Raw genomic sequence first — 14,582 nt, 5'->3', positions numbered from 1 at the left:
GTTAAAGGGTAAATGGGGAGAAAGAAATGGGCAACGCAGTTGAAAACCATTCTTTAGAGAAACTGTGCTCTGAGATGGAGAAGCGTGGGCAGTAACCAGAGGGGGAATTAGAGCAAACCAAGTGTGAATCCAAGTGGGGTACACGGAGAGAGAAGGGATGGTCAGAGTGAAGGGATGGTATTCAAAGCTCGGGAAGCATGTTTATTTCATATTTGGAAGGACCACCCCTTCTTTGTGGTAGACAGGAATGGTGCAAAGGCAGGTTGGTGTGATTCTCTGGGCTGGGGAGGGAGTGAAATACTGATGCCCTCTCTTTTCTTGTGAATTATGAGGCAAGGAGTTCTCCAGAGAATATAGGAGAAAATGGGCGAGGATGATATGGGTGTGTGGGAAAAAAAGTTGGAATTTGATCTTTACCACAGAGAGTAGGAAGTTAGTTGATCAGTGTAACATAGTAGTACTGAGGGTGTCCTGAGCTGAGCATGGAAAATGATGGCCAGGTAACTTAAGTTCTGGCCTTAGTTCAGGGAGCCTCAGATCAGCCTCTGACCTATGTGAACAGCACCCTGGAACTGTGATGCACAGTCCACTGTCCTGCCTCAGTTTTCTCATCTGTAAATTTGGGTAACAATAGTACTTACCTCATAGGTTTGTGGTGAGGATTATTTGTAAAAGGCTTCAACAGTGCCAGGAATAAGCAAGTCCTCTCTAAAAGTGACCTACTGCTAACATTCTGCCATGATTTTGTTCATTAAGGTCTTTGTATGAGGCACTGGGCTTCCAAGAATGCATAACTCTTACTTTTAAAAATGCCAATGCCAGATGCTGAAGATGAGATTAAAATTGTTTCTGGAAAACCAATTTATAATATATATCCAAAGCCTTAAAATATTAAAGTACTTGACATGGTTAATTCCATTTGTTGAAATTTAGTTTAAGAAGATAATCAGACATTCAAGTAAAGATTTGTTTGCAAAGAAATTTCTCACCAACATTTCAAAAAGGAAAATATTAGAAAGAGCTGAAAGGCCAACCAATTCATATGATGGAATATCATGTAGCTATTAAATTTGGTGGCTGAAGAGTTTTCAATGCCATGGAAAATGCAAATAAAACAATGTCAAATGTAAAAAGCAGACTATGAAATTTTCATTGTCATATAGTATGACCTCAGCCATGTAATAAAAACTATGCATTGGAAAGGGATTAAAGAAATGACTTATGCAATTTATGAATAGTGGTTGCCTCTGGGTGGTAGGATTATAGAAGAACTGGCTTCTCGGGCATATGATCTGTGCAGGTGCACAGAGCCCCTCTCATAGAAGAGTCATGGATTTAATTTGATGCTCTGATGTCCTGAAATTCTTAATGATTTTTGAATAAGGGACCCATATTTTCATTTTCCACTGGGCCCCACAACTTATGAAGCTGGTTTAAAAGTACTTATTTCAGGGGGCGGAGCCAGGATGGCAGTGTGAGTAGAGCAGTGGAACTCTCCTCCCAAAAACCACATAGAATTATGAAAATATAATAAAGACAACTCTTCCTAAAACAGAGACCAGAGGACACAGGACAACATCCAGACCACATCCACACCTGCGAGAACCCAGCGCCTCATGAAGGGGGTAAGATACAAGCGCTGGCCCGGCGGGACCCAAGCACCCCTCCCCCTGGCTCCCGGCGGGTGGAAAGAAACCGGAGTGATTTTTTTTTCTTTTTTGGCAAGTGCTTTGTGGAAGCCTTAAAGGGACAGGGACCCCAATAGCAGGGAAACAGGGCAGTAAGACCGGTGAGCGGGTGCCTGAGACCGGCGCCTGAGGACAAAGAAAATTGCGTGTTTTTTCCCTTTATTTTTGGCGAGTGCTTTTTGGAAGCCTTAAAGGGACAGGGACCCAAATACTGGGGAGGCGGGGCAGCGGGACCGGTGAGTGGGTGCCTGAGACCGGCGCCTGAGGACAAAGAAAATCACACGTTTTTCCCTTTTTTTTTTGGCGAGTGCTTTTTGGAAGCCTTAAAGGGACAGGGACCCCAATACTAGGGAAACAAGGCAGCAAGACCAGTGAGTGGGTGCCTGAGACCGGCGCCTGAGGACAAAGAAAATCGTGCAATTTTTCCTTTATTTTTTTTATTTTTTTTAAATTTTCGTCTTTCGTTGTTGTTGTTGTTGTTTTGGTTTGGAGAGTGCTTTTTGGAAGTCTTAAAGGGGTAGGACAGGACACTTAGCCCAGAGGCAGGGAATCTGGGGATCTCTGGGCACTCTAACCCCCTGGGCAACAGGGAGCACAGAGGCACCTTATGGAGATAAATAGCCTCCCGGATGCTCCCCCTCCAACGGGGCTCCACCATTTTGGAGGAGCAGCCCCAGCCAGGCCATGCCCACAGCAACAGTGGAGATAAACTCCATAGCAACCGGACAGGTAGCAGAAGCCATGCTGTGCACAGCTGACAAGCATAAGCCACTAGAGGTCGCTATTCTCCCAGGAGAGGAAGGCCACAAACCAACAAGAAGGAAAGTTCTTCCAGCCGTCACTCATACCAGCTCAGCAAACTATCTCTATCACCATGAAAAGGCAAAACTACAGGCAGATAAAGATCACAGACACAACACCTGAGAAGGAGAAAGACCTAACCAGTCCTCCTGAAAAAGAATTCAAAATAAAAATCATGAACATGCTGACAGAGATGCAGAGAAAAATGCAAGAGCAATGGGATGAGATGCAGAGAAAAATGCAAGAGCAGTGGGATGAGATGCAGAGAAAAATGCAAGAGCAGTGGGATGAAGTCCAGAGGGAGATCACAGATGTCAGGAAGGAGATCACAGAAGTGAAACAATCCCTGGAAGGATTTATAAGCAGAATGGATAAGATGCAAGAGGCCATTGAAGTAATAGAAACCAGAGAACAGGAAAATATAGAAGCTGACATTGAGAGAGATAAAAAGATATCCAGGAACGAAACAACACTAAGAGAACTATGTGACCAATCCAAAAGGAATAATATTTGTATTATAGGGGTACAGAAGAAGAAGAAAGAGGAAAAGGGATAGAAAGTCTCTTTGAAGAAATAATTGCTGAAAACTTCCCCAAACTGGGGGAGGAAATAATCGAACAGACCATGGAAATACACAGAATCCCCAACAGAAAGGATCCAAGGAAGACAACACCAAGACACATAATAATTAAAATGGCAAGGATCAAGGACAAGGAAAGAGTTTTAAAGGCAGCTAGAGAGAAAAAGGTCACCTATAAAGGAAAACCCATCAGGCTAACATCAGACTTCTCGACAGAAACCCTACAGGCCAGAAGAGAATGGCATGATATACTTAATGCAATGAAACAGAAGGGCCTTTAACCAAGGATACTGTATCCAGCACGACTATCATTTAAATATGATGGCGGGATTAAACAATTCCCAGATATGGAAAAGCTGAGGGAATTTGCTTCCCACAAACCACCTCTACAGGGCATCTTACAGGGACTGCTCTAGATGGGAACACTCCTAAAAAGAGCACAGAACAAAACATAGAACATATGAAGAATGGAGGAGGAGGAATAAGAAGGGAGAGAAGAAAAGAATCTCCAGACAGTGTATAACAGTTCAATAAGCGAGCTAAGTTAGGCAGTAAAATACTAAAGAAGCTAACCTTGAACCTTTGGTAACCACGAATCTAAAGCCTGCAATGGCAATAAGTACATATCTCTCAATAGTAACCCTAAATGTAAATGGACTTAATGCACCAATCAAAAGACACAGAGTAATAGAATGGATAAAAAAGCAAGACCCATCTATATGCTGCTTACAAGAAACTCACCTCAAACCCAAAGACAAGCACAGACTAAAAGTCAAAGGATGGAAAAACATATTTCAGGCAAACAACAGTGAGAAGAAAGCAGGGGTTGCAGTACTAATATCAGAAAAAATAGACTTCAAAACAAAGAAAGTAACAAGAGATAAAGAAGGACACTACATAATGATAAAGGGCTCAGTCCAACAAGAAGATATAACCATTCTAAATATATATGCACCCAACACAGGAGCACCAGCATTTGTGAAACAAATACTAACAGAACTAAAGAGGGAAATAATAGACTGCAATGCATTCATCTTAGGAGACTTAAGCACACCACTCACCCCAAAGGATAGATCCACCTGGCAGAAAATAAGTAAGGACACACAGGCACTGAACAACACACTAGAACAGATGGACCTAATAGAAATCTACAGAACTCTACATCCAAAAGCAACAGGATATACATTCTTCTCAAGTGCACATGGAACATTCTCCAGAATAGACCACATACTAGCTCACAGAAAGAGCCTCAGTAAATTCCAAAATATTGAAATTCTACCAACCAATTTTTTAGACCACAAAGGTATAAAACTAGAAATAAATTCTACAAAGAAAACAAAAAGGCTCACAAACACATGGAGGCTTAACAACATCCTTCTAAATAATCAATGGATCAATGAACAAATCAAAATAGAAATCAAGGCATATATAGAAACAAATGACAACAACAACACAAAGCCCCACTTCTGTGGGATGCAGCGAAAGCAGTCTTAAGAGGAAAGTATATAGCGATCCAGGCACACCTGAAGAAGGAAGAACAATCCCAAATGAATAGTCTAACATCACAACTATTGAAACTGGAAAAAGAAGAACAAATGAGGCCTAAAGTCAGCAGAAGGAGGGACATAATAAAGATCAGAGAAGAAATAAACAAAATTGAGAGGAATAAAACAATAGCAAAAATCAACAAAACCAAGAGCTGGTTCTTTGAGAAAATAAACAAAATAGATAAGCCTCTAGCCAAACTTATTAAGAGAAAAAGAGAATCAACACAAATCAACATAATCAGAAATGAGAATGGAAAAATCACGACAGACCCCACAGAAATACAAAGAATTATTAAAGACTACTATGAAAACCTATATGCCAACAAGCTGGAAAACCTAGAAGAAATAGACAACTTCCTAGAAAAATACAACCTCCCAAGACTGACCAAGGAAGAAACACAAAAGTTAAACAAACCAATTACGAGCAAAGAAATTGAAACGGTAATCAAAAAAGTACCCAAGAACAAAACCCCGGGGCCGGACAGATTTACCTCAGAATTTTATCAGACACACAGAGAAGACATAATATCCACTCTCCTTAAAGTGTTCCAAAAAATAGAAGAGGAGGGAATACTCCCAAACTCATTCTATGAAGCCAACATCACCCTAATACCAAAACCAGGCAAAGACCCCACCAAAAAAGAAAATTACAGACCAATATCCCTGATGAATGTAGATGTAAAAATACCCAATAAAATATTAGCAAACAGAATTCAACAGTATATCAAAAGGATCATACACCATGACCAAGTGGGATTCATCCCAGGGATCCAAGGATGGTACAACATTCGAAAATCCATCAACATCATCCACCACATCAACAAAAAGAAAGACAAAAACCACATGATCATCTCCATGGATGCTGAAAAAGCATTTGACAAAATTCAACATCCATTCATGATAAAAACTCTCAGCAAAATGGGAATAGAGGGCAAGTACCTCAACATAATAAAGGGCATATATGATAAACCCACAGCCAGCATTATACTGAACAGCGAGAAGCTGAAAGCATTTCCTCTGAGATCGGGAATCAGACAGGGATGCCCACTCTCCCCACTGTTATTTAACATAGTACTGGAGGTCCTAGCCATGGCAATCAGACAAAACAAAGAAATACAAGGAATCCAGATTGGTAAAGAGGAAGTTAAACTGTAACTATTTGCAGATGATATGATACTGTACATAAAAAACCCTAAAGACTCCACTCCAAAACTACTAGAACTGATATCAGAATACAGCAAAGTTGCAGGATACAAAATTAACACACAGAAATCTGTAGCTTTCCTATACACTAACAATGAACCAATAGAAAGAGAAATCAGGAAAACAATTCCATTCACAATTGCATCAAAAAGAATAAAATACCTAGGAATAAACCTAACCAAAGAAGTGAAAGACTTATACTCTGAAAACTACAAGTCACTCTTAAGAGAAATTAAAGGGGACACTAACAAATGGAAACTCAACCCCTGCTCATGGCTAGGAAGAATTAATATTGTCAAAATGACCATCCTGCCTAAAGCAATATACAGATTTGATGCAATCCCTATCAAATTACCAGCAACATTCTTCAATGAATTGGAACAAACAATTCAAAAATTCATATGGAAACACCAAAGACCCCGAATAACCAAAGCAATCCTGAGAAAGAAGAATAAAGTAGGGGGGATCTCACTCCCCAACTTCAAGCTCTACTACAAAGGCATAGTAATCAAGACAATTTGGTACTGGCACAAGAACAGAGCCACAGATCAGTGGAACAGATTAGAGACTCCAGAAATTAACCCAAACACATATGGTCAATTAATATTTGATAAAGGAGCCATGGACATACAATGGCAAAATGACAGTCTCTTCAACAGATGGTGCTAGCAAAACTGGACAGCTACATGTAGCAGAATGAAACTGGACCTTTGATGAACCCCATATACAAAGGTAAACTCAAAATGGATCAAAGACCTGAATGTAAGTCATGAAACCATTAAACTCTTGGAAAAAAACATAGGCAAAAACCTCTTAGACATAAACATGAGTGACCTCTTCTTGAACGTATCTCCCTGGGCAAGGAAAACAACAGCAAAAATGAGCAAGTGGGACTACATTAAGCTGAAATGCTTCTGTACAGTGAAAGACACCATCAATAGAACAAAAAGGAACCCTACAGTATGGGAGAATATATTTGAAAATGACACATCCGATAAAGGCTTGACATCCAGAATATATAAAGAAGTCACACACCTCAATAAAAAACAAATAACCCAATTAAAAAATGGGCAGAGGAACTGAACAGACAGTTCTTGAAAAAAGAAATACAGATGGCCAACAAACACATGAAAAGATGCTCCACATCGCTAATTATCAGAGAAATGCAAATTAAAACTACAATGAGGTATCACCTCACACCAGTAAGGATTCCTGCCATCTAAAAGACAAACAACAACAAATGTTGGCGAGGCTGTGGAGAAAGAGGAACCCTCCTACACTGCTGGTGGGAATGTAAATTAGTTCAACCATTGTGGAAAGCAGTATGGAGGTTCATCAAAATGCTCAAAACAGACCTACCATTTGACCCAGGAATTCCACTCCTAGGAATTTACCCTAAGAACGCAGCAATCAAGTTTGAGAAAGACAGATGCACCCCTATGTTTATCGCAGCACTATTTACAATAGCCAAGAATTGGAAGCAACCTAAATGTCCATCGGTAGATGAATGGATAAAGAAGATGTGGTACATATACACAATGGAATACTACCCAGCCATAAGAACTGGAAAAATCCAACCATTTGCAGCAACATGGATGGAGCTGGAGAGTATTATGCTCAGTGAGATAAGCCAAGCGGAGAAAGAGAAATACCAAATGATTTCACTCATCTGAGGCGTATAAGAACAAAGGAAAAACTGAAGGAACAAAACAGCAGCAGAATTACATAACCCAAAAATGGACTAACAGGTACCAAAGGGAAAGGAACGGGGGAGGATGGGTGGGCAGGGGGGTAAGGGGGGTAAGAAGAAGGGGGCTATTAAGATTAGCATGCATAGGGGGGAGGGAGAAAGGGGAGGGAGGGCTCTACAACACAGAGAGGACAAGTAGTGATTCTACATTTTGCTATGCTGATGGACAGTGACCGTAAGGTGGTTTTTAGGGGGGACCTGATATAGGGGAGAGCATAGTAAACATAGTATTCTTCATGTAAGTGTAGATTAAATATTAAAAAAAAAGAAAGAAAGAAAGAAAAGAGGGATTACTCCTTGATAGGATAAAACAATTGGTAAATCAAAGATTAACGCATGCTTTAAATATCCTTAATGTTGATCACTTAAAGGGTGTCAGATGATCAGCTATGGAGGTACTCTTTTCTGATATTATTCCTTTCTCTTAATAAAAAAAAAAAAAAAGCAGTTCCTATGTGCTGACCTCCAATGAGTTCTGCACAGTGGTATAGAGGGCATGTCAAACTGTGGCCAAAGGGTCTGTTTGTTTCTATGCAGAAGATCAAGGCCTAGCTTGGATACCCAGAAAATGAACTAAGATATGATATGAGGAGGAGCTTCCAGCATCAGCACTCTCTGGAGGACTTGTGCCAGGGGATGATCATCAAAAAGCCTCCACAGGGATCTGGACAATGCTGCGGTTGTGGCTGTGTCCACCCCACCTTTTCCTGGACTTGCCACTGGAATGAGGAGGGAGATGTCTAGGCTGGCATGTGCATACAGTGAGACAACGAATTTGACCGGATCTGTACTGTTGGAACTCAATCAGGAGTTGGGAGGGGTGCAAGTTGTAGCGCTCCAAAATCTTACGACTATAGACTATCTACGGTTAAAAGAACATATGGGATGTGAACAGATCCCAGAAATGGGTTGCTTTAATTTGTCTGATTTCTCTCAGACTGTTCAAGTACAGTTGGACAATATCCATCATATCATAGACTAATTTTCACAAATGCCTAGGGTGCCTAAATGGTTTTCTTGGCTTCACTGGAGATGGCTGGTAATTATAGATTTGCTTTGTTTATGTCACCATATTCCTATTATGTTAATATGTGTGCACAAGTTAGTTAGTAGTTTAAAACCTATACATACTTAAGGTACTCTACAGGAAGATATGTCAAAGAAATAATCAATCCTCCCAAGTTTCCTTCATATGCTACATCTATAGCTTTTCTTCTTCCTTCCTAATTACAACCCTTAAATAGAATTCGTGCCTCATATCGAATTTACCGAGTATCATAATTCCTCCAGGTGGTAAAGATACCTCAAGACAAGTGCTGGGCATAGAAGCCACAGGGCATAAATCTGCAAAGAAGTAAAAAGCTAACCTTTTCAAACAATATGGTTTCTCTCTCACTTACCAACTTTACATTTCCCTGTATGGCCCCGGAAAATGACTGGTTAGCCAGAGACGGGTAAGATTCCTCAAGGGAGGAACAACCTAAGACAGGCACAGTCACAAGGGGGCCATCAGGTGAGAAATTGGGGATCAACAGTGGTAAAGCTTAGAACATCACCCCCCCTGTGTTGAGAGAAAGCTTCTGCATCCATGGATGTTTTATTGCCCTTGTCTAGCTCGGATTAGCACATAGTCTACAGGCACACACCTGATCATCTACAATTGCTCTCTTACAACACTCAACTATGTTTTCTACCTTTATCTTGCATCTACCTACCACTTCTGCATTTTATTAAAAATAAAAATAATAATAATAATAAAGGGAGAAATGTGGGATCCACATATAAATCAAGTTTAAAAATCAAACGAATATTCATATTGACCTGATTGTTTATAGTTCATAATGCGTGATCAGAACCGAAAGTTTCTGTGATGACTGCCCTTGCACTGTTCACCATGTAAGAACTTGTTCGTTATGCTTCAGAAGATTGGAGACTGACGAGAACTAGGCTTGAGATGGATTAATGATTGTGCATTGAGCATTGACCCCCCTATACAGAATTTTATTGTTGTTAACAACCATTTGATCAATAAATATGAGAGATGCCCTCTCAAAAAAAAAAGGTACTTATTTCATTCTTAATACCTTTTATATTTGCCATTTTTAAATAATAGATACTTCTACATTATAAAATCTGACCAGAAGTTATTGTGTATAAATGTAAGGACGCCCCAGGTTATTAGTCAATTGCCCTTTTGTTTATCTTGAGAGCACCATACCTCCATGCTCGCTGGAAATACTAGAGATTATGCTACGTAATTTGAAAGGAAGAGGAGAAACAAACTTGTTTAAATAAATCACCCCAAGTGTTTGTCTATTTTTATCCTTTCCATACATAGTTTAACCATCTCTAAATTGGTTTTACCCCATCACTACATTAAAAAATCTTCCTAAATTCACCTTTGTTCTCCATATTATTAAATGCAATAGGCATTTTTTTGCTCGATCATCTTCATTGATGCCTCAGTAGCATTCAGTGCAATCAGACACTCGCTCAATCAATCCCTCTGAAAAACTGGTTTTCCCTACTTCTCACGACAAGTCCTGCCTCGCTGCACCCCTACCTCTCTGGCTTGTGGTGGCCCCTGCTTGTACTCACATTCTGTTTGAGTGGTGAAGCTGATCCACGCAGAAGCGGTGCTGCCCACCTCGTTGTGGGCTATCACTCTCAGCTCGTAGTGGGTGTAAGGCTGGAGACCCTCGAGGCTGGCCCTCTGCCCTGGCCCCATGTACTTTGTCTCCGCGTGGCCAGGAGTACAGGGAATGGCAGAGTCAGGAGGGCAAGCCACGGAGAGCTGGAGCTCATAGCTAGAATGAGAACGAATACATGAAGAGAAAACAGTGGAATTAGTTTAACTCTCTTAAAACTAGTTATGTTTGTGGAGGAGGCATTTTGTTTTCATTAAACCACCAGCTCTTTAACATTTACATGTATAGGTAACTGCTCTTACAAACACTTGGTTTAATGTTGTGGGAAATAAGAGAAATAAGAGAAATCACATGTGTGCCCATGTTGGGAGTCTGTCCACAACTAGTAATCCTTGTTGGTAGAGATATTTCTTTTTAGAGGCAAGGGATAAAATGGTTCTTCTCTGTTGAAAATTAAGAGTATCTTTTTTCCTCTAGATTATTTTGAGGGAAATAACTTCTTTGTTCTTTCAAACAGTGAGTGGTTCACTATAATATTTTAAATTAGATTTAAAAAATCTGATTTAACCACAGGAGCTATAGCCAATGCCCATAGAGTGAGTGATTCCAGAGAACCATGAGGCGGGTCATAGTCTTTCAATGAATGCAAATACATTGTGTCATCTTTCTTACTTAAAGACAATTTTGTTGTTCACCTTTCTATCGTCAGTTGGTTTTATGATTTAAACACTTTGTAGGGAATATTACCACTCGGATCAGTTTGTCTGTCTATTTTGCCATAGGTATCTATTCAATAAGCAGGTCTTCCTTGGGGAGAGCTGGGTAGCTGTGCATGTGTATGCCTGTCTTATTCTAGTGCATTCATACTCCGGTTGGCCCGCTACCTCTGAATGACGCCATTGGGGAACAGGGGCGGGCTCCACTGGAAGAAGGCTGTCCTCGAGGTCAGGGTCTGAATCTGGGGAGAGGACAGTCCCGAGGGTGGAGCTGGAGGGGTTCTCAGCTCTGCCGTTGGCCCTTTGCTGCAGCAGTTGAAACAAGTGCAGGCCTCTACCCCAATGGAGTACACAGTGAAGGGCTGCAGGCCACGCAGAGTCTGCCGGGTGGCCATGCCTTCAGACAGCTGCAGGAGGAGAGAGAAGACAAGATCAGGCAGTGTCACAAATCATAGACGACTGACAGACGTGCACCACATATCCAGCCTCCTATGAATGGAGTGCCATGCTATGCTCTCTGGGAGATGCACCACTGCATTTAGCATAACATTTACCCTCTAGGAATTACCAACCTGCTTGGAGAGGCGTGACTTCAACATGCAAAAAATGTAATGATTCAACAATTAGACAGAGTTTGAGGTAACAGGATAGAAATCACAAGGGATATACTGTCTATTACCATAGAAAGATAACTGAAAAATGGCACAAAACACACAAAATATTGGTCAAATTCTGTGAGTCTGAGAATGACACCTTTTCAAAAACCAAAATCTGTATTTGACTTATTTCTAGTTAACATTCACTAAGGTCCACATTCTGCCATTGCTACTTGCATGTGATTTTGGGGCTGAAAATACCCTCAGATCCATGTGAGAGTTGGGTATTTCAGAGCATGAGTATTTATAAATTAGTATATTTTATATATATTTAAGAGTGTGAAAGTTTATTCCTTCTGATGGTGGTGTTTTACATGAAATATCATAACCTTTTTCTCAATTATCTTTGTTGCATTTTAAACTTTTTGGTTTATTTGGAGCAAATTTGTTCCCTCATTGTGGCTTTATTAAGTACTCTTTGGAACAGAGGAGTTCAGAAACTGGGAACTAATTTTCACATTGACATAAGCAACATATAATTAAGAAGAGCCATCAATTATTTAAAAAATGCATACAATGCACTCCAAATATAAATTATTTTAGTTTATTAATATTATCATTTTATAAGCATGAATAATCAAGGGTTGATTGTATTTACATCATCTATATTTATTGACTACAAAGCCCTGTAGAAAATATGCAAATACTCCTTTAACATTCCATACCAGGCTTCCTTGTATAAGAGTTACCTTTTGAAATTGTGTTTCAATACCTGGCCCTCTGGCCTCAGAGGATTTCTCTACACTCGCCCAAATTGTTCCCTCAGTTGGTCTAAATAATTTATAATGTAATACTGGGATGTGCACAGCTTCTCTATGAAGTTTGTGTGAAGTAAGGATTACAATCTGTCCTTGTTCATGAGAAACAAGAGTGACACAAGCTGTGTCCCAAAGAAAAGAGACTTTGTCCCACTGGCTGTTAGTCTCTTCATTGCCATAACGCAGGAGCTGGTGGAAATGATTATCAGTGTCCCTACCAGGCAATGCCTTAGCTAAAATGCCATGGGAAAGATGATCTCCTCCGCGCCCATCCTGGCACCTTGACGTGCCCCAGACATGTTCAGACACAAACGGCTGTGCTGAGCTGTTCTGCAGTCTCTTCCAAAGGCCCAGAACTCAAAGTCCCCAAAATGAAGGCGGAGATTTCAGTGCTTGTTTCAGAGATTTGCGCATGCCAGAAAGGGGCTGCTGAGGATACCCGGCTCTAGTTCTTCTTTTTCACGTTCACGTGTACACCACCGACGATGGCCACCGACTACACGCCACGCCACGACTCCGCCAAGGGCTTGACGTGTGTTTTCTAATTAAATTAAATCCAGTTAATTTGATTGTCTCTAAGTGTTAGGTTTCTCATGACTTCTGTGGAGTCATGAGTACCCCCGCGAGCCCTTCTCTCCCTGAGCATTTACAGATTCTGCGTGTCTCCTAACATCCGCTGTTTCTTCTCAGAGGGCGCTTTGTGCAGCTAAGTTCACCACGGGCAATTCAGAGCAGATGGATAATAAGGAAGCATCAAGAAGAAAAGACAGGGGCACTGGAGCTTATTTTTAAAAAGAAACCCGAACGGGATTTTTAGCTCAGAGTTCTCTGCTACTCACCGCCGTCTCGGCCCCACGGGAGCTGGAGAACAACCTATAGAGGCTGATGATCCCGTTGGGCTTCCCAGGGGCGCTGATGCTGACCGTGGCTTGGGTGGAGGAGACCGCGTGGAACCTGGGGGCGCTCAGACCTTCTGGGGGGGCGGGTCCCGTTCTGCACTGCTTCCAGCTGCTGGGGGCTTTTCCTGCTGAATTCATTGCCCAGACCTCCAAAGAGAAATGAGTAAGACCCTTCAAAAGCAAGGTAACCTCAGGCCGAGAAGAGGTGGCAAGTGCAGGCAACTAAGCACAACAGAATGAGATCAACTGTGATCTCGGAACTTTGTGATCGCAGAGGAGGGCAGGTGCTTCCTCTTTCTGTGCCTTTGACCATGTGAACACAAAGGGGGCCGACTGGGAGCGCCGGTTTCACAATGCAGCAGTCTGATGTAAGTCGAAGGAACAACTGCTCATCTCTGAGCAGGGTGTAGAGTGATCTTGTCAGCTTCTGCAAACTGGATGGGTCTGCCGACTACATAAACTCAGCGATTCTTAAACACCCTTTCCACCAAATCTGCATGAAAATTAAATTTTCCTTTCATCAAGGAGGAAATAAACATATGGAAGGATGCATAATCTTATTTATCAAGAACTATTTGTATAATTAAACACGAATATCCTAAAAGGTTACCTTAGGTCATCATTTGCATGAGTAAGTAATTTGTAGAATGTCAGGTTCAATAGACAGAGTAGATGGATGTGTGAGTGTATAGGGTTAAATTAGACCCAATAATAGGCAACCACACAGTGATCAATCAGAATGATAGATCTAAATGGCAATACAAGAAGACTGTCTGTGTGTTTGGGAGTGGGAGTATTTCTTAGTAAGCTTTCATGTTGTGCAAGTCTAACTTCAGGAAATTTCTTTTTCATTTGGTGCCTATGTATTTGCACTGAGCTTTTTAAAGTCTGGAAAGCTAGTTTGATTCTATAGTACACATGTACCAAATGAGCAGTATTAAAAAAATATGCAGAACATTCAAAATAAGAGATATTTAGGCTTTGCGGTGAGAGTTTAGTTTCCATTTTGTTTGTTTTGCTTTTGCATCAGTAATATCAGAAAGAGAAAAAAATATTAGATTTTTTAGTAGTTAGGCCAACTCCTGTCAGTGTTCCCATACATTTTTGGGCAGATTCCTTTGTAAAATTTCTAATGTTGAATTGCTCTCAGATTGCTGCCACTACGTATCTCCAGCCCCTTGCTGATCAGATTGCCAGAAGCCCCATTTTTAAGAGACAGCTAACCTCCTTACACAGCAGAACCTGCTTTTTCAGAGCTCTGATACATTTTCATCATTTGCATAATGATCTTTCACATTTGTATAAACCTTACACTTTTACAGAGCACTTTAAAATA

At 40.8% G+C, this 14,582-nt stretch overlaps 1 protein-coding gene across 1 annotated transcript in view; it reads right to left on the bottom strand.

The window, feature by feature from the left end:
- The window catches only part of USH2A (usherin), a 721,517-nt gene that overhangs the window by 20,038 nt on the left and 686,897 nt on the right, over nt 1-14,582 (bottom strand). The window contains exons 65-67 of the mRNA XM_073222145.1: nt 13,187-13,393; nt 11,102-11,340; nt 10,168-10,376 (exon numbers count right to left, since the gene is read on the bottom strand). Of these exons, the coding sequence (XP_073078246.1) occupies nt 10,168-10,376; nt 11,102-11,340; nt 13,187-13,393 (655 nt within the window). The remainder of the gene's footprint in view (nt 1-10,167; nt 10,377-11,101; nt 11,341-13,186; nt 13,394-14,582) is intronic.

The sequence above is a fragment of the Manis javanica genome, chromosome 14 (genome assembly GCF_040802235.1).
Source record: "Manis javanica isolate MJ-LG chromosome 14, MJ_LKY, whole genome shotgun sequence".
In the NCBI taxonomy this organism is placed as follows: domain Eukaryota; kingdom Metazoa; phylum Chordata; class Mammalia; order Pholidota; family Manidae; genus Manis; species Manis javanica.
The sequence above is the reverse complement of the archived record's forward strand: the minus strand, read 5'-3'. Positions and strand labels throughout refer to the sequence as shown.